At 34.5% G+C, this 21,898-nt stretch overlaps 1 protein-coding gene across 1 annotated transcript; it reads right to left on the reverse strand.

Moving 5' to 3' along the window:
- Nucleotides 1-3,944: 3,944 nt before the first annotated feature.
- On the reverse strand, nucleotides 3,945-21,450 carry NSUN6 (NOP2/Sun RNA methyltransferase 6). The gene is made up of 11 exons (XM_068212543.1): nucleotides 21,342-21,450; nucleotides 20,475-20,630; nucleotides 18,731-18,810; nucleotides 17,893-18,002; nucleotides 15,068-15,221; nucleotides 13,523-13,604; nucleotides 12,401-12,520; nucleotides 11,024-11,168; nucleotides 9,174-9,322; nucleotides 8,246-8,371; nucleotides 3,945-5,099 (listed from the first exon to the last, which is right to left on the reverse strand). Exons 1-11 carry the CDS (start codon nucleotides 21,414-21,416, stop codon nucleotides 4,887-4,889), a joined length of 1,410 nt encoding a protein of 469 aa, XP_068068644.1. The 5' UTR covers nucleotides 21,417-21,450; the 3' UTR covers nucleotides 3,945-4,886.
- Between the last annotated feature and the right edge of the window lie 448 nt (nucleotides 21,451-21,898).

Here is a 21,898-nt window from a genome sequence, read left to right on the forward strand (position 1 = left end):
TCTGTTTTAAGAGTGACAAATCGTTTGTAATGTGAGCTTGTATTACATATATTGCACAATACCACCTGCCTGCTGAGCACTACTTTGAAAAGCACTTTAACAGAGTTATGTCAATAAGAAGCTTTAAAAATACTCCAAGTGGAGGACATATCAAAGATTATTGTGATGAAATGTCTTTGCAAAGTTTTGCCATTAGAAGGTTTAATATTGGTTGCATTAGGATACTGAGTTCATACTTCTGTACCTGGTTTCAGGGGTTTTGAATCTGAGAAATGGTAGAGGTCCCAGTGAGCTCCAGAGTCTTATGGATGTGTGGTACAAAACAGCCTGTAAAATTTCCATTCAAAAGAACTAAAAAGTTCATTCAAATTTCTATTCAGATGAACTAAAACCAGTGAAACAGAAGGAAAGGGAGGAAGATAAAATAGTTAAGTGATATGTAAGTCTGGGCAGCTCAACTCTGTATTTTTCTAAAAAATTTCAATATATGGAAGGAATGGGATGCATTTCAAAATCTGCATGTACATGTTAGATGTTAACCTTATTTTAATGTGTTTTTTCAAATGACTATACATCAGTGCTGAGTAGCCTTCATCTATAACTAAGTTGTCTAGTGTCATGCAAATTTCATGGAAGAAAGAATTCTCTTCCAGAGGGACTGGAAGGAGGTGACAGTAAAAGTCTCCAGACCTGCTAAGGGACAGGACAGTGGGGAGGAAGAAGCAAACAGGTTTGTGCACAAAGGCAGCATCGGTACGAGCTATATGCTGAAAATACTATTTTTACTAAATTGATCTATAAATTACTGCCTAGAATTTAAAGAATTCTTCTAGAATGCTCATGAATTCATATTCTGTCTGACAATAAGAGTTCAGAATTTGAAGAGAGTTCCATAGTTTTTGCTTCTCAAGGAATAAAATTAAATACATAGCTTCTCACAAGGCTCTGGACCTATTTAATGAAGATCAGTTTTAAAGCCACAAAGTGTTTCAGTGGAGCACCTCTTTTCACAGCAATCTGTATACTCTTAGCCTATAGCCATTATTATAAATGGAGGATAGGGAAATGAAGTTCCACTCACTGAACCCTGAATAAAGGGAAAGGCCCATTTTTACTTCTTCCTGCATACCTGGTTACTCATCCTATACAGGCAATTCCTGCCCAGATCTAATACACTGCCCCTTAATACTTTGTCTTTTATGAACCTGTTAGCAATTACCATTTTTAAGCTCTCTTGGTTTGTAAAGTCATGCTCACGTTCTGGGACACCTGCAAAGGTTTTCATGGGGTCCATTATCATTCCCTCAGCTGGAAAGCAGTGAGTGGTCTGACTGCTTTTAATGAATGGATGTTCAAAGGAAAAGAGCTGGTGTAAACCACCTCCTGTGTTTGTTAGTTACTAAAGCCTCTTCAAAATGTATTTTGATTTCTGGTTACATATGACCTCTGATTTAAAACATCAGGCTGAAAGCTGTTTTCCAAATGTTTTTGACTTTAATTCTAGTCCATCCATAAAAATCGAGCACATTGAAAAAAAACTTTATTACAAAGTCTAAACAGAGAAATTTATTTTTCAGAGTGTATTATAACATTTCTAGTGTACATTTACTTATATTTATTACTTTATTGCAGATCTTTCACCAAAATCTTAGTTCTTCTATCATCTGTAAAATACGTGGATGCCATTTTTACTGTGAATGTTTTTAATCAAATGTTATTCAGTCAATTTTATTGCTTGGCAATTTGTCTGTATTTCCCCACTTTTATATAACAAACAATTACATATGAGCTTACAGTAGTTTTATAGACAGTTTCTTTTTATATCTTACCACCCTAGAAATGTATTCCTACGCATCCCCAGAAAAGGTTTATATCAGATATAATAGAGATTAAGCAGGTTCTTTTAACTCATCCATATTCTCATTTCTTCCTTTATTCTTGCCACTTTTATCTATCATGCATACCTACTCTGCAATGAATTCTAGCAGTACAAAATTGGATTTTCTCATAAACGTCTTATTCATGAACAATCAAACATAAAAACAAGGTTCTTTATGTTTTAAACTACCTACTTTAAAGTCATTTCTTGATTGATTACCTTCACTAGCCCATTCCTTAAAAGGCATATGAAATCCTGTGATCCAAAAACTGGTGCATTGCGTGACACTGAAACAAGAAAAAGCTGTAATATAATTTCATAATATATGAGGCTCCTGTTTTAGTATCTTTATACTGACCAAGATAGATATTTAGATTTGGCACTATTGCTAATCATTATTTCTGCAAATAGAGAAAACTACTTTTCAGACTTTGTTAACAACAGGATCTGATTGCATGACTAATCTATTTTGTAGGTTTAATCTTTCATTATAATGACAATAACTTTTTAAATTGAATATATAAATATCTCATATATATATATATATAATATATATATAAATATATTTCATTGTGCTTCAGCATCAACTGGTGAAGCAAAATGATTCAGTGTGTAAAAATTATCAGGAAAGCAATATATGATATGTTTAAAACATATATACATCATCCATCAGAACTGTGTCAATGAGAAGGTATTCCTACCTCTTCGAAAGTCACAGAAGGATTGGAAAAGATGAAAAAGGGCATCCATCCAACTTTAGCCATCTAACTTAGCCACACCTTTAGTGAGAGAAAGGCTGCTGACTCCTTCAAGGGATGCAGCATCTTAGTTGAGTTTCTGTTCTGACCTGCCTGACGACGTCACTCCCCCGTTCCCAACAGAGACAGGGCCTCGGGAAACAGCTGAGGCCAATCCCTTCAATACGCTGAGTGCTCCTCTAAGGCTAGCAGTTGACTTTTGCAGAAATAACCCTAACAGTTAAAGTTCATATATCAGTAATTTTTTCAGGTGATGTCTGCTCTGCAATTACACTGGAATTAATGAAAAGTTAGTTACATTTTCTTCCCATCCCCAAAAACTTCTATAATATCAAGTGAGGTCACCTCCTTAAAATGCCTATCATCCAAAACTAAAGGAAGTGGGAGATGTTTCAACAAATATTCCACTAAAAATTCAGCAATCTTAATTCTTTTAAAATCAGCATTGCACAAATCCTGCTACTGAAACTGGAGGTAAATTTCCTTACTTTATATGAACAGACTTCAGTATATAGTTTATGTGTGCTGATAAATGTTTACAAAATTTCTATAATCTGCAAAAAAGAAAATGCTTTTTTACTAGCACTGAATTAAAGATTTCAACACGTTCCGACAATATAAGATTTATCCCTTTTGCTCCCAGGTAATTATTTTCACCATATTTAGACTAGAAAGATTAAAGTATGAACTTACATGACTCTAAATAGGATATCTCACCTACTATTGATGGAACAATATTACTTTATATTTTCTTTAGACATGGTGTGTTTAATGGCAAGGAATGACCAACAGAAATAGAGAAGTAGTAGACAAGAATTCCATTTTCCTATCCTGCTAAGATAGGTCTTACAGAGGATGTACTTGTCAACCTTGGCAGGACAGAAGAAACCTTTCATTTTTATTGAAGAGCAGTGGGAAACATACAGTATCAAAACATTTATGGAAAATATAAGTAAACAACCAGACTACCGAGAGAGAATTGTACAGACTGTTTTGATTGCGAGCAAATACAAAATGCACTTCTTACAGTAGAAAGACAAATGATAAAAGTACTGCTTTTTTTAATCCAACCAAATAGGTGTGAAAAGACAGTCTTTTTCAGATAATGCTCTTTAAAACTGGAAACTGATGAGTGAGAGGAAAACTCCAAACACACACAGATGTCAGCTTTTGTTTTTCCTTGTCCTTAGCTTTCCTTCTTTAGTGCTATTGTCAGTTCCAGCAGGACTGAGAATACTGCTCAAACTGGAACTGAAGCAGAATTTTCAAATACATCTAACATCTTTTAAGAAATATAGATTATTTAAACTTCAAGCAATGTACAAAGACAGTTTTCATTAGCATGCTTCCCCAGTTTCAATTTTCATGATTTTAGCTGGTGATGCTTTCTAACCAATAAAGAGTTAATATCCTTAATTGTTTGAAAGATGATTTGCAACATTTCAGATGGTATTATGCATTGTTTTCTGTCTTTTGATATATTAATCATAACTGTAGCCCCTTCTGTTACAAATGTTTGATTTTAAAACTGTCACTTGTCAGCCAGTCCAATAGGCTATTTCAGAACCAATACAGTTTATGCATGGGAAGTTTGATGTTGAAACAATATTTATTTACATTCCCAGAGTGAGATGGTTTAATATATTCATGCTGCTATAAAAGACATGCTACAAAGCCTAATCGTATTTTGTGTATATACTATGTGTACAGAGAATCTTGCTTGTATTAAAATAAAAGAAAAATGAGGTTCTAAGTATCAATTTATAAAACAGTTCTTTGTAAAATTTTGCAGTGTTTTGAGAAGCACTATTTAAGGAAACTTAACTATTGGTAATCCTCCACGAAAAACTACCCTTTCCAAAATTCATTGTAATAGTTCCCATCTATTTTTTATGTTTGCATTTTGTAAAGTAACTTACATCCCCTTCCTAGGCGTGCCGCACCAGATAAGGGGAAACCAGAGCAGACAGCAGTATGAGTGAACATAGTTGTCATTCAGGCACTGACCTGCTGTAAATACAAAAGCAGAGGGAGACTTATAAATGATACTACCCTTCCCCCAGCCATGACTTTTCTGCTGCAACCTGTGGCTCTTTCCCATCAGAACAGCTGGCAGATTTTAGTGCTGCCATAGCAACCCTGCCGTCAGCCCGTTGGCTTGGTAACATTGCAGCAGGAAGAAAGGCACTTCACGTCTGAACTGTTCTTAGACTCACTGAGGTATTTTTTCAGGTTGCATTCCCAAATCCTTATTTACTGTTCAATTTAATAAATTTTGCAATGAAAAATCCTATACAGTCTTTATTTGCCAAAGAAATCAGGTCATCTTCTCTAGAATCTTGCAAAGAATTGATATCCATTCCTCGCAATGTCACAGCAGATGGATCAAATCTCTGTAGCAGCTTCAACTGATCAAGTGATAGTCCAGCTCCCTTCATGCCTTCTCCTCCAATGTGAGGTTCCTGTTCAAGTAACAAATAAAAACAAATTATTGCATCTCTAAAGTTCTTAAATGCCCTAAATGTATTCTGCTGAGGATATGCAGAGCTACTGAACAATTAACATGGAAAAGCTATGCTTGGATCACTCACACCATAAGATCCAGAAGTAATGTGGCTTCTTTTCTTGCCTTCATCTGGCCAATATTATTCAAACATATATACAAGATTTAAACAAGATATATACAAGTATTTTGAGGAGGTGGTGATACCCCTCATCCACTTTATCTCTGTAGTTTAGAGCACTTTTTGAGGATAGGTGCTAAAACAGGTCTAAAACGATTCATCACTCCAAGGGCTGAAACATCCCAAGAAAGCTGTTACCACCAGACAGCCACTCTAAAGGGTTTAGGTTGCCACTTCTAAATGATTCAGCACTTCGGTATACTGACTTAACAGCTATGAAGCTATGAGTTAAGTCAAAAATAATGAGTCCTTAGCCCATCAACAGTAGAATTCCAGAGACAGCTAGGTTGGAAAAGACCTGGGAAATCATCAAGTCCAACCTATGACCTAACACTATTTTGTCAACTGTACCATGGCACCAACTGCAATCCAGTCTTCCCTTTAACATCCACAGGGACTGTGACTCCACCACCTCCCTGGGCAGCCCATTCCAACACTCAATCACCCTTTCTGTGAAGAACTTCTTCCTGATGTCCAACCTAAAATACTGGGATTCTTCACAGTAAAAACTTCAACTGGAGACAAAGCCCCAGTCCAGAATATTTTACTGCCTGAAGAGGCATCATTTTGGAAGATGATGCAGCAGAAAAATAGAACTTTTGAGTTTTCTTGTCATGTAATAAGACTAACAGGTAAAGGGGACTACTGTTACATGTGCATGTCTATGAGACAGAGAAGAAAGAAAGAATCAATTTCAAGAGATAACATTTGGCTTCAAAATCCTGGAGAGGAGAAGGACTTAAAATCCCAGCTCTCTTCTCAATATTTCTTGTGAATAGCCTTGACTGCTTCTTATTTAATACCCTAATTCCTGGAAAAAAATTAATTCTTAGCTGGATTGTTCTTTCAATGCATTCAGTAAGGAGATGGAACAAAGTGTGCAAAAGCTGGCACTGCAATATCAAAAATAGATCTCCTTTGTCAATCTAGTCTAATGTAGTCCATAATGCAGCCTACAGCAGAGCATTTTTTCAGCCATCACACTTTGCTAACTCATGAGCTCACCCAGTCAGCATATGATGATAGCTGCTTAACCATGTACTGCATGCTGGAGAGCTGAGCAGCCAAGGGGTTACAGACTGATGCTTCCTTTCCCTCAGCAGGACTTCAATGCTTTCCAGGTAAAAGACAAACAGAGGTGTCTATTGCAAATTGAGAGAAAAATAACATACAAAGGGAGACACAGGTAGGGACCTGATGTAATACAACGAAGGAAAGGTAAAATTCTAGGGAAAACAGTATTCCACAGGTTCAAGTAACTTGCTTAAAGGCAGACCAGTGTCTTCCTCTACCTTTTCATTTTTCCTTCCAGCTAAGTTACTGCATTTAAGCTGATCTACAGTATCTCCTGTGTAAACTCCTAAGAGGAAGTCTGCACAAAGGAGCAGCTGCCATGTGGTAACCTCCACCTACAAGAACAACGCTTATGGCTCCATCTCCTGTTTTTTCCTTGCCCACATTACCCAGTGTGCTTCCAGGATCTGTTGCCAAACCGAGAAAGTGGGAAACAGTGGACTGGATAAAAAGGAGGCATCCATTGAGATTAAAGAATATAGGAAATAAATACATACAGGAACATGAGGTAAGTAGATTGTAGACTTCTGTTTCAAGTTCATTGGAAAAGATCACCTTAGTTTACACTAGCAGGGAACTAGTTATAAGGCATTATAAATTATATGTGGGTATACAATTCAGTGTCATCTCATTTAAAATATACTATACACAAAAGATTAATTTTTACAGATATGGCGTGTGTGTGTGAAAAACAGTGCTTTATTCAAGACTGGTATTACTGGTGAGAGAAAGTTTATATAGCAAGAATTAATCTTGCATTTGAGTTAATAAGGCTTGTGTTTTGCTCTGTCATTCTATCAAGGAGCATGGTGTTAGGTTAAATGTATAATCTCAGTTGAAATGTCTGGAACTGCAAAATTCTTAGTGAATGGATGGTGAGAATACAGACAGAAGAACACACCATAAAAAGCTTTGAGGAAGAGCTTAAGTTCTGTTAAATCTTCACCAGCCATCATATTAATTTCTCATTGTACAGCTATTGTATATTTTTTTAATTTTCAGTTAAAGATTCATCTAAGCTTCTTAAGACACGTACAAGTCATCACAGAACATGTAAGCTAAACGGGTATCAGAGTTAGACTTTTCCTCAAAGCCATGATGATAAACAACTACCACACCCAACTCCTCATTAAAGAGGAAGTGGGACACACATGGTCTGATGATAAATCCCCGTGAAGTACTATAAAATGTAACAGGTATTTCTGAATTGCATGAACTGTAGCTAGTATAGATAAAAACATTCTAGTATCTACCTACATCTATTACCTCCTTCCAGACATCTTAATGGTAGACACTGACTCCAAAAAAGACAAGGTACATTCTTGGGACATTGAGCCTGAAATAATTTGTTTCCCATTCATGTTAAATAAATCAAAAATAGGTCCCATACATATAAAATACTCCTTCTTTGAAACAAAAATTTATTTTCATTTATGTCCCATACTTTATATGCAAGTCTTTATGACTTCAGTGGCCTTAATAAAAAAAAAAACTTCAACTCTCCTGTGAATGTGCAAAAGAAGAGAATAAAATATATGCATTAAAGAAACTGCAAGAGAAATTTTAACCTGTCCGACCTATCTTTTGTCCCTGTTGTGTTTAAAAAGACTGTTGTACAAATGAAAAAAAAATACAATACAGAGTGGAAAAATACTTTATGATGCCTAAATAAGCTCAATTAAGCACAAAAATAGACTTTTTAAAAGCCTTATAAATCCTTCTTTCTACCCACAGCAGTTAAAATTGTGCACAGTGAAAAAAAGATTTATTGATAGTAAATATACCATGTAACTTTATAGTTCCGAAATAAAATCACAAGATTATGTGAAGTACCCTGAAAATAGTATTACCTGTGGATGAAGCTGGAGGCATGGAAAAGTTTTCAGGGCCCAAGCAACTTGCTCCTCATTTTCAGAAAGTGTAATTGTACATGTACTATATACTAGAACACCTCCTGGCTTCAGCAACTTCACTGCCTGCAGGGAGAAATAAACAATATTTCAGCTTATTTTTAAATTTCAAACTTTCATATTAAGCAACATTAACTAATAACCCATGTCCCTAGAATATTAAACTGAACACTTAATTAAACTCAAACTGTTATGATACTAATTCCTCTCAGGGAATACAGCAGAGGATAACATGGAATAGAAAGATTCTTCTTTCCAAACAGGCATTATAGCTCATGCAGTTTATTAATGTCATTGAGATGATTCACCTTGTAAGATTTGTTATTTGTGCAGCTCTGCATACCCCAGACAGATTAGATTTGTTTTCACCACCTGCTGCCAACCATGGATACACAATACTTATGTCAGTTATATCAGATGTCAACTGTTTCCATGTATTTGGCATGGAAGCTGTATCTATGCTGCTTTTCAAGTGCTGTCATTCACTTTGAATATGTATCATTCAGATTTTGACAAGTTTCATCTTATCCTTCAGCATCAGCCCAAGCACACTCCTTAGCATGTTCCTAAGTCACCTGCTCTGTGACTTAGACTTTTGTAATTTTTATCATGTAAAACTGATGAAACTGAGGGAAGTAAAAAAACACAAAGCTTTTTATTTATTATGGATTACACAGACCTTTACCATGCTCCAATGAATTGGCTTCACCTAGCAACAGATGTGGTGGAGCTGAGAGGTTAACAGGACCCTAATACTTCCTGGCTGCTGAAAAAGTAGGGAAAATGAGGCACCGTTTCTTGGGTAAGTTTTATGCTGTAAAAGCATTTGTGTTCAATTTAGCTTATCGACTCAATGTTTAACACATACCACAGTGAAAAGCTTGCGCTGTAGTGGCTGATATGAAGTCACTTCCTTTAAAGTTGAGGAATAAGCCATGTTTGGTCTCTGTCCCATCCCACTACATGGAGCGTCAAGAAGAATTCGATCAAATGACTCTGGTACAAATGGAGGTCCCTCTGTAAAAAGCATTAAGTAATGTAAAATGTGGCTGTTTCCTTCCTTGAGACTTCACTGTAGGTAAGGAGAAGCTGTTACTGCTTCCTTGACATAAAACAGTTATGTGCTATAGACAGTATCTGCAAAACTAGTCTCAGTTAAAGACAAGCCTCAGCACTGCTGGTGGTAGTTTTCTTCTCCCAGAAAACTGAACAGTTTAAGTTCTGTGAGCTCAAAAATGATCCCACTAGGCAGTATTTTTTTTTAACTTAATTCAGTAATTTGAAAGTAATATGTAAAAGTAATCAAAAAAGTAGAAATATGATTGGTCAGAGGTGCTGGGTACAGAGTTGTACATGTAGGCTGTAAAGAACCACAGTCAGCTCAAAAGTGTGCAAACCTTTACTGAGACAAACCTGTAATTAATCACTGAGACTGCCTTATAATAATTGGACTGTCTATATAATAACTGTTTCTTGTGATGTATGCATAGCTATATAAAATAAAGCACTTCATACTAACATGAACTACTGCAGCTTCTCATGGCAGAACAATTCCGTAAAAAAGGCTTGTGAAGAGAACAATTTCTGACTGTTGCCTGGATGACAATATGTATCTTCCATATGCAGAGCCTATCCTTTAATGTGTACCCCAATGGATCAAGAGCCCAGAAATTTCTATCTCCTCAGTGCTAGGGAGATTGGCTCAGCATCACCATGTACTACTACTGCCGAACTTGTATTATCACACTACTGCTACCTAGCTTTTTCCTGACTACAAAATGAGTCTATCTGGTTTATCTACCTCTGATCCATTACTAAAATGTTCAAAATATGTAATGTGTTACTTGCAGTGTACTTGTAATGTGTACAGAAAAGCCTTCATTATCTCTCTGTATTACAGCTTGCTCTTGTTAATCTCTGTAATTGCTACTTGCCACCTACAATATTTGATGTTCATAAAAACACTCTTAAGAAAGTACCTTTGTTCCTCCAAAGCAGGAATAACTGCAATGCATAGGGACAAAGAAGGTGAATTATGTAATCTGATTCCTACTTAGGCTAACCAGTGACTGAGATAAAATAGACTGAGAAAGAACAGCATACTTTGCACAACAAACTAAAAATAATCAAGGCAGCAGATACCATTTAAATAATTCCATCATGGGAACAGAACCAATATCATAACTGCATCACTTCAAAAAAGCAAATGAAATTACTTAAAATAATACACTGTGCTTGTATATAACTTTCCCTTGAACAGCTGAACAAACATCAATGAACTAAACCTTGCAGTACTCCTGGGAGTTAGGTATTAATAACCCCATTTTACTGATGAGGATTATGAGGCAGAAAAGTAAAGCAAGTCTGCAAAAATAATTTTTTTCTCAGACTAGTTCATAAACTTCCCAGTATGGGGTTAAATGTGATCATGTAAGAAGCTTTAAGGCTTCTTCAGTCTTTGATATTATCTGGGAAAGGAATGCGTTTCCTTTGAGAATATTAGATTGTGACAAAGATAATTTGACTTTCTATTTGCTTCATAGAGAAGCTGATAATCACAAAAGAGTAGAAAATAAAAGTGCATTCACAGTGCTGAAGCAACTTAAGTATCTGCCAAGATTTCAAGGACTTGCAAACCTGTGACAGGTTTAATACTGTTTTTGCAAAACACTACTATTTTCTTCTAAAAGCTACTACTACCCAAATTGTTTATTTTACCTTGTTTATCCTCTCTCTTCTCTACTGAAAGGGCCTTTGTTCCATCATAGCAAAAGGCCTTAATGCAATTCAACTGCAGCAATTCAGCATTCTGCTTGATTTTCTTGACCTTGTTAGCTGTCTTGTCCATGGCTATGACTTCACCCTGAAAAAAATCCCAAAGTTTTCATCCAAAGCATAGGGATTAAATGGACTGAGAGGCAAGAATGGATTTGTGTTGTCTCAGGGGTGTCCAGTCTTCAGCTGTGAGCCAAATCACCTCCTACTTGTCCCCTAACACCTACTGCACATGTACTCTAGGACCTGACTCTGCTTCAAAGTTTCATCTGTTGCAAGAACAGTAGATTTGCTGCACATCTCTGCATACTGCAGAGATACAGAAATAATAGAATTATAGAATGGTTTGGGTTGAAAGGGATGGCCTTCTGCCATTGTTCCATACTGATGGAAGAAAACACTTCCACAGACAAACCATCACAGAACTGAATACCTGCCTTTTCTCATTACATGCCGTGCCTTCACATTTATGTACAGGCAACTGTCACAGTACTGCATAATGTAACTGCAAGACTTCTAAACCATCTGACATATTCTAATAACCCTATTTCAACAAAAATAATAAAGCCTTAGAAAAATTTATAGGAGAAATTACATGCTTTTCCCTCTGCTAGAGAAGAGTAACCTGCATTTCTGTATTTCACTGTGCACATAACATTTCAATATATGCAAAGTTGTAATCCTATATCTACATTCTTATTTTATTACATTCTCTCTTCCTTTTTCTTTCTCTACATATTTTTTTGTTTCTTCTCATTTTTATTGCTTTCTCATTAGATAATTTTGTATTTGTGACATTCTACCATAGAATGACAAATTCAAACAAGAAATTCAGCCTAAAATCATATCTCTACGCAGAATTGATAATTTTTGCTGAGAAAAATCCTAATTGGATTAGAAATTTTTCAGTAAGTTTTTGTAGAGAGTTGCGTGTTTCTTTAGCACACCATAGTAACCCCTGATTTTTATGCCTCTCATTTTCAAGAATCCAGCATATTTTTGCATAACTATGGCCTTGCATATAAAAAATTCTATGATTAAAAATAAATCAATAATATTTTAAAAAGTGAAATTAGATATATTATAACTGTCAGTTTGTAGCAAATAAGATTTTAAAGCTGATGGTGAATACTTGATAAAGATTGTCTGTTGGCCATTTCAGTAACGGATGTGTAGCAAAATACATTGGTAAGTAAAATATCAAAATATTGTTTGCTACTGTAAATTATCTGTGCATTCTAATAGTTAAGTAATGAGAGTTGTACAAATGAACAGCAGTCAGACTTTCCCCCTTAGAAAATGCCAAATTACTTCTCTTACCTGATCATGCATTAGTGTTGCAAGATGGGTTGTTTTTCCTCCAGGTGCAGCACACATATCCAAAATTTTCTCTCCTGGTTGAGGGTTTAAAACATGGCTCACAACCACAGAAGGTAAATTCTATAATTAAAACATATAATTAAATATGGGAGAATTCAAACTTTATACCCTGCATTCCTTTATTAAGGAATGGCAACCACATTTAAAAATATAATTCATTCAGCAGGGAAGATACCTATGATATTGCTCTCAGTTCTTTGACAGAAACTGAACTATTTATATTATATATAATGGAAAGTTTACATCAGAAATCCCCAGTGGCTCATTATTTAAAGCTATGTCTGAGTATCTATGACTGAAGTTTAAGAGCTCATGACTGAGGAGACTACAGTGATAAAAGTCCAACTAAAATATGCTGATACTGGCACAGAGCAGAGCAGCTCTGTTTATTACAAATATTTTGATTTAACCTGTTTATTGGAATATTTACTCTATAAACATATTGATGTAGCTAAAGAACAGTAAGATCAAAATGCAGAAGTCAGCATTATTGCTGAATTAATGTAGCAATAAGCTGAACTGTGCTATTAATTGTATAAACAGAACAGCTGCACTGAAGGGAATTAATGTTCAATAATTGTGCACAGTACTGCACCTTAGACAATATGGAAATACTTTCTTCTCAGTTCAACACAAAGGTATAAAAACCTTTTAAAGTTGTCTTTAATACTTAAATACAGTTTCAAATCAACCTAATATTTGGAGATTTTCCTGATTATCTACAGAATTTTGTACCTTGAAAGGGGCTTATATTGCAAGATTCATAGGCAGATTCCAAAATCTAACAGTTCTATGCAGAGTATCTGTGCAAGAGGAATTTCTATGTTTTTAAGTGAATATCTCTTATGTTGCTTTGAAATCCCTTATAATAACTCAGACATAGTATGATTAAACCACCTACATGTAGATACTGACTTCATTTTAAATGCTTTGTGTTCCTCAAATCCAAAGACTGAATTAGGTGCTACAGTGCACAAGGAATGTAGAAACCATGAATGTGTGTTAAGAGAATATTCATTATTCTGTAAATAGTACAGACTTTTAGTTTTGGAACAAATATACCTGTAAAAACAAATTACTAGGGAGCACATTGTCAAATGAAGGACTAAGGTAGACTGGTTCTATCATTCTTATGCCCAGACCCCTGAAAAACATGAAAAAAAAATCAAATACTCGGTTTTATACATTTTAACAGTAGTCAATTATAATCATCATGTTTACAAATAGCATTTTGAGATAACAATCTTACAAGAATGAAAGAACAACCAAGAAAAATACTTCTATGACTTTGTAATATGATATTCTCTAAAATGACATCATTAAGTTGAGTAAATCATGGCAAAAAATGGTTACATGATAAATTGGAACTATCTGTAAAATTGCATAAAGCAAATTTCTGGTTCTGTACACAGGATAAACCAAGATGAAATCCAAGCCTTGATACTGTAAAGAAATGCATAAAACCAGACCTAAATAACTTAACTTCAAGCCATAACTGCTTTTGGCTAGCTATGTGTACATACTAGGGCACTGGCATGTGATTTCCTAGTTAGATTTTTCTCCTTTTCCTACATTCCTGAGATTTCAGTCAAATTACTACAGAAATCCTGCATGAAAAGCCTTGCAGAAACATTGATTTGCCTGCAAAGCTATGCTTTGAAATTAGAAGTCACCTAAAAGTTTTAAATATGGATGAAATTCTGATGCAGATATAACTGTTAAACCAATACCAGGAAATGGATAACAATAAAGGGAAAGCCATGAAAAAGCAACACTGCGTCTACAAACAAAAGATTACGAAAGAGAAAAAGTATTATTTTGCCTATGTACTGGACAGTCCAACGAGAAGGAAGGATACGAGAAAGCAGACTTGCAGACAGCAGATTTAGTGTTACATACTGCTGTCACCAACGCAACAGCTACATCCTACCACTACTTCATTTAAGCTCTCATAAATCAGAATTTCTCTGGTAATGTACTTTATTTTCTCTAGAACTTTTGTAGTTTGTTCTCCAGGAAGTAAAGTGGTCATTAATTCGACATCCATAGTCTTTTACATTACTTTTTAAATGTGATTTAGGTGACACAAGAGGAATAAACCACATGCTTCATCAACAAAATAGAAAAGCAAGTAATCTTGAAATAGGTAACTACTTTGGCAAATGTTAATAATTTTTTTAAGATACCTGACCTTATGTTCTGTCCTTTGTCCTACCAAAAAAAAAAACCTCTACAGATATTTTTAAAATATGGAGAAATTGACAAGGCTGCACTTCTGTTCCATCCAAAGGGGGAAACAGTACTACACAAATTCACCAAAATGCAATTTTGCCAGAGTGAGAACATTTGTCAGTACTGTTTGATATTATTGAACTGAATAAACATAAATTATTAAAAGACTCCCAATTATTTCCTCCTACCTCTCAAGTAAATTGGTATCTGGATCCCACTATGAAACTAATAGCTTCCCAAAAAATATTGGAAATCTCAACATGCAAAGCCATTTTGTGCCTTCACATAAGGTACAAAATAATTCAAAGTGTTTTCCCATCTTCTTCCTTCCCTTTGCAACTTTTTACATGTAGATTGCAATTACTATGGACTTACTTCAGTGGGCCACTTGAACTGAAGATTTCACTGCGGCTGAGTTCTGAAATCCCATTTCCAAGGAAAACTTTGACTCCATCGAATTCTTTGGCTCCTCTTTTGCATTTTCCTTCAATATCTGAATACACTGAAACCAGATCTCCACCTTTCACAACTGCACAAAGAAAAATGGAAAGCTTTAAATCATTATGACACTTAATAAAACAGTAGTGACCAAGTAAGGATTTTCAGTAGACTACTTATTTCAACTCTTCTATCATACCAAACGTCACACTTTCTAAATGTAATCAAGGAAGATCAACTGATATAAAGCTTTAAAGTTTTACACAGTGAATGACAGCTACCAAATGACTGGAGGTACTGAGAGACATCAAGCTGCAAGTCAAGCACTGTGTCTTTTTTTCTAACAGGTTACACAAACTTGCTCTTTATTTATTTTATCATGACAAGGTCACCCATAAGTTTTAAGCACACTCTTCAGGATCCAGTCCTCCATGTGTGCTCCAAGCACACAAGTACATGAAACAACACTGCTCACCCTTACTGAACAAAGACAAGAGTGCTAAATTTATCTAATGACCTCTCAATAGCTACCTAGAACATAGCTACAGCTGCTTTTTCTCTAACTACTTATTGCTTTGACACAAGTGATTATATATTCTTGTTCTCATCTGGCTTTCTTCCCTTTAAGGGAACTGCTGTTCTCAATAATCGTCTTAGGGAGTTTTGTATCTCCAATTAAAACCCACCATATCAGTAAAGTATGTAAATATACACCAAACTCTAGAAGTGTAATCCTACAGACTTTACAAACTTTCTGAGTTAGAAAAAAAAAAAATAGAAAATGGATTGTTTAGGTGATTTTACATAATAGTGAATAAGTGCTATGTGTTGGCTGTCTGAAAAATGTGCTTAAAAATAAAGGCCTCTTCTGATAGCAATAAAAAAAATTCCAAAATTGCACTTCTGAGGTGATTTGACAGGCTAGAGGAACAAGAAGATATAACAAGACTAATGGCAGTTCAGCTTCCCAAGAATAACTGGAATTGTACGAGAGAATCCTTTTTCCCATTTTCAGGTGGCCTTCTGATTATGCTCAAATGCCCTGAAATTCTTAAATTGTAGTATTTGTTGGGTAGCCATTGAAAAAATATTTTTATACTACTTATTTTTACACAATGTGAGAGAAAACATTATGTGATTGTTCAGTATTAATGTCAGCTTAAACTTCACTGAACAAAAACCTGCAGCAATTTAACTCTTCCATCAAGCATATCTGTCGATGTTTTTTGTAGCATTCAAACATAAATTATTTTATTTCACTCTCTGCTGACAATCATCCTTTCAAAATACACTAGTCCTGCATAAGGTTCTTAAGTTTTTGTAGATTATAGCTGCGTTCCATAAACATAAAGGTTAGAGTTTAATTAGTTAAATTAAGCTCAAAGCCCCCTGATCATTAGTTTACCCTCATTTGCAAGTTTGCAAGTTCAGTGATTAAATATGTGTTCTTGCTGTACTATTTTTTTCCCTAGTTAGACCATCTGTGCTTAATACAGCCTTATTATATTTGGCATCAAGTGGGTAGTGTGCCCTTTTATTTTCTTCTCTGCAATTCCCCTGAAGTGTTCCATAAGTTTTATAGTATCTTTATTTTCTTTGAATTGATGTTACATGCATAATTACATGTGGCAATTATGATAAATCACTAGCTGACTCAAAGAAGGATTTGAATATTTATGGAGTTGTGTTAAATAAGCAGTTCCAACAACTGCTGTGCCAATATACTTATTTCATTATCAAGCTCTAGTTTGAAAAACATTCCTGTTCAGTGAATTGGATTTAAGCACATGCCTAAAACTTCTTGAAGGTTATTTCCTGAAAGGAAACAAAGTGACTTGGTAAATACTTTTCTGACTCGTTTTGTTTAATAAGAAAAATCAAGATGATCACTAGATGTCATCACAATAGAATAATAAGGTGAATCATCCAAAATTATACTGGTTTTACATAAAGTTAATTTAACATTTAAATAACAAAAATAGGTTGCTGAACAAAAAGCATGCATATGTAGATTTTTTTAACTTGTCTCACATGCATTGATGTATAATTTCCCTTTCTAAGAATCTGACATAAAAACTGACATAAATTTCTTCTCATCAATGAGAAAAAGATTTTTACTACATCTCTCTTATGTAAACAAATGAATCGTCAGTGGATTAGAATAAAGAAAATCTGTTGGTTTTTTTTTATTTGTAACTTAAAATCTAACAGAACCATGAAGGTAAGTGGCTTTATGACTGAGTGAAGAAATAAAAAATCTGTATCTATTAAATAATCAAGATACACCTATTCACCATCCAGATGTGGTACCCCATTTTTTTTTTAAGCAGCCAACTTTTGTAAATTTATTCAACTTAACATCCATATTAAAAGTTACAGTATTCAGTAGTTAAAAAAACACTCTTAAAAACAGGTTTTACTTTGAAAATTCTCTTTAAAAATATTTTGGAATGAAAAACAAGAAATTGAAATCCTCGAGAACTAATACTTCAGCTATGAATTATATAGGAAAAGGAATTGAAAACAGGTCAGGCCAGTGAGAAATAATTACATATAACTTACTACAAGTAGAATAAAAGTGAAAATATTTTTAAAAAGCCAGAAAAAACTTTTAAAAGTCTCATAAAAAGCTCAACTGTAAGATTAATTTCAGCTGAGAATAGAAAACAATTTTGTGTCACTATTCATTTATCTATTATTCAGGGGTGATACTTTTTCTGCCATTTTTACAACTTAATTGGGTGTATTTAGAGAACTCTTACACCTTGAGGTGGATACAATTCCAGGGACATAAACGTGTGCTCCTCGAAGTACTGCATATCCACACTGGGCTCCAACTATGACTTCAGATGCATGTTTTTTTAAATCTCGCCTAGAAATACAAACTGTAGTTGAGTAAAAAAGAAAAGTATACTGGAAAAAAAAAAGCCAAATACTCCCCAAGTAAACCCTAGTTCACAAATATGGATTTTGTCAGATATAATAGAGAAAAAGTAGTAAACTATCATGTATTACATTTAAAATATTTATTTTAGTTCTAGAGAAATCAAAGGAAGGAATCAAGAAAATAAACAATCCTCAAAATAATGCAGATTCTGGCACCTTTTTCCACTATTATGAACCTGACACAGGAATACAAATAAATTATACTGGGATTAAGAAATAGTCCTCTATCCCTTCTATGCCAGATGATTGTGAAGTGACTTTTGTGTTTAACAACTGCTGAGTAACTCTTAAATCCACTTCATTTCTTCCAGCAGAAGAAAACCCTGCCTGTACTAAGCCATAGTTCTATTTCCCACTGCAAAAGTTTGGGTCTTCTATCTGCCACCTACCTGGCTTTCCAGGAAGGATGCATACATGTCACTTTCTCCCTCTAAAACATTCGTCTTATAAATTAAGGAGAGAGTTCTATGTTTTCTTTCATTTTTTAGGACTAAAACTCTGAACTAGTTAGTGTATGAACTGTCCACCAGGTCATAATACAAATGAAGTTGTGCCTCAGTTATAGTGAGTTAGTTATAATAACTGTTTAACAAGGAATCTGTAAGAAAATTGTGTTACACAGCATTTTAAGGCTAAAGACTGAAAATGTCAAACCTGGGTCCAATGACAGGAATTAGTAAAATGTCCTGAAGTTTTGGGTGCTCGAGAACTGGAACACATAGTCCTTTAAATTGCTGTTTCATTAAAAAAATATAATTAGCAAGCACTAGTAATAAACTTAATATTTAAATACCTAATTAAACCGAAAACCATTTTTCCATTCATAATTTCTAGCTGTAGAGCACAAAACACAAAAGTAGTGAAAACAGTTAAAAGAAGCTGGGAAATAGTGTGCAAGGGGTTATTATATATATTAAAATTACTGGTACAAAAGACTAAACATTTAACAAATCAGAAATAACAAGATCACAAAGAGATTGACTGAGAACTGACTTCAGGGAGTGGGAGAGTGTTCTGACACTCATAACCCTATTAATGGCTTTTGCTTCCTTCTGGAAGAAGGCTGAGTTGTCAGAACACAGAACACACAGTGACACCACTCTAGAAGCTTGGGTGTATTCTATGTTCACTCTCAGATGTTTTTAGTTATAAGCCACTGTTTAACTCTACTCATGAATTGCTTGTCTTAATAGGCCAGGCTGGCAATACTTTCCATTTTTCTTGTCAGTCCAAGTTTGGGGACTGATAGCCGAGTTATGTATTTAGCTGAAAAAAAAATGCTGTTTTATAAAGGTTCCGGGATTTAAACAAAACATCTTCAGATGTCTTCTCATCTGAGCCTTCTAAAATAAAACCTTAAAACATTTAAAACCATAAATCAGTTTGCATCTTATAAATATTTTCTCTTAAAAAAGGAAACAATCCATGACCATACTTCTGTTCAAATTGTTATGTGGTTTCCTTTTCTAACGTGTAATCACACTTCAAAATACAAGAAGCTTTTGAAAAGCTCATCTTATGTCAGTTTTCAGCAAAGCCTTTTCTCTAAAAACAAAATATAACTCTGCAATACCCATTTCCAGACTTCTACAATCAAACTAAAATTAGCAAAACTCATTACCATCCCAGTCAGCAGAACACTGTCAACTCCCTCTGCATCACAGAAATGTCTTGGCTCATGTCATGCAAAAGCTCTCTGTACACCCACTAGCATTAATAATTTACTTAAAGAACCAGATCTTTTCAGACAGAGTGAAGATCTAGGACACAATTTCAAAGTAATACATTTCTTAAACATAATGGTTTACGTATTATCAGATAAATAAACCTTTAATTAAAATAAGTAAAAATCCAGAAAATTATATAAGGATTAAAAACAGGTTAAAAAAAAGAGAATACAGTGGCTGCAGAGCATCACCGTGGCTCCAGTTTCCAAAACAAACCAATTTTCTCACTTTCCTAAACAGTTTCTCCAATGATATCTAGATATACAGGCATTCTCCTTCAGTCTTAAATGAAAGTGTTCTAAGCATGCTGAAGACAGCACACTGAGCTACCCTTTTTATCGGTCATCTTCTCCTACAGACTTATGACACCTTTACATTATTTACCACAGCAACACCTCAATCCTATCAAGGGTTTGGATCTGCCATACGAAAAAGAGTTGGATGGCTTTTCCCTGTTATTGGCTTTCTTGGAGGGGTGAGATGAGGGATACTGATAAGACAATACATTTTCATTTAATGTTCAATGCTGGCAGGAAATCAGTGTGATTTTATAATGTTAATACCACTGGATGCATTGAGGTAAGGTATAGTTTCCAGTAATGAAAACCTCTCATGTTCAGATGAAAGATGAAATAACTGCTATTTTTCTGTAATTAAGGAATTGCACAAACCTTCTGGATCTCTTCAAATAGCAATTTTTTCACATGTTTCACTGAGGCCAAGTGGGTGTTTACTCTTACAGTTGTAAAAGCTGGTGGATGAGATAGATGACTTAACAGAGATTGGTATTTTTTCTCTGCCTCCTGTGTACCCAAAGTAGTGATAAGCTGAAAGTGAAAGAAGAGATTTTATATTAAGAGATTCACACAGAAGCATCCTGCTCGATGCAAAATAACCCCACTGAATAAACATTCCATAGAAATTGAGGGATATTGTTGTGTGGTGTGCAATAGTGACAAATGTCCATGTCTGGAAGCCTAATTCCACTGGAAGCCTTATAAATTTATTGAAAAATATTTACTGGAAAAACAGCTATATCAGCAAATCACTGCAAACAGTTTGCAGCAAGTATCAAAGCAACTTCTAGAGAGCTCTCTGCTATTGTACATAGACCAGCCCTAGGGAAATGGAAAACTAAATTCAAATCTATTAATCAGTAACTTTCATACTGAGAAACAAGTACATAAAAAGGCAATTTGTTTATCCTTAGCATTAGGAATTAATAGATTGTAGTATTCTACATTGGGTAATGGAGTATTTCTTGTCAATATTATGTGGTGAATATGAGCTTAATTATCTATGATCCACTCTTCAGTGGGATCCAAAACTGAATTATCTGATTTATACTCAATTTAATTTAAATATTTATATGCCACTTTGAGGTAATGGGCATAAACACTAATTTTATATTTTAACTATGGAAATATTTTATATAAAAAACTCTGTGTTTATTGTGAAGACAATATTTTATTATAAAGTATTAAAGTTACACAAAAATTTATTATTTTGTGATGGTTAGGGGTAACTATTTCACATACCTCATTATTTCTGAACACTTTGGTGAGATACTCTTCAACTTCATACTGGAAAACGATTTTAGGGAAAAAGGACATCTTCCTTTAGTTTTTAAAATCTGCTGGCAAGGAACTGAAATAAGCAAAGTATTATCTTCGTGATTCTTATAATATTCTGTAAGTTTATAAATTTAACATAAGATGTACCCACAAACTAAGCTGTTGGTTCTGATTCTTCCTATTTTAATATTGCCCTTTTATTGCACTCAAATTTCCAAATATTGGTCAGGAAATTACTGTAACATTAGTCTCAATTACAAGAATTTTACTGATCCTTAAAATAAATCTTCAAATTATCTGGTGAAAAAAAAATACATGGATAAAAGGTACAGGAAATTTCAAGATGTAGCTTTAATTCCTCTTGAAAAGACCAGCTATAAAATCTTATTGTAGCTCAGTTCTGATAGAGATTTTACTCTTTACCATTTTTCTCTGTAGGTAACAAAATACACTTATCTTCCCAAATGGTATCTGCTCACCTCTCAAACATTTTGGAAAATTATATACACTTCAGTCTGAAA

This window comes from Anomalospiza imberbis, chromosome 1 (genome assembly GCF_031753505.1).
Source record: "Anomalospiza imberbis isolate Cuckoo-Finch-1a 21T00152 chromosome 1, ASM3175350v1, whole genome shotgun sequence".
In the NCBI taxonomy this organism is placed as follows: Eukaryota; Metazoa; Chordata; class Aves; order Passeriformes; family Viduidae; genus Anomalospiza; species Anomalospiza imberbis.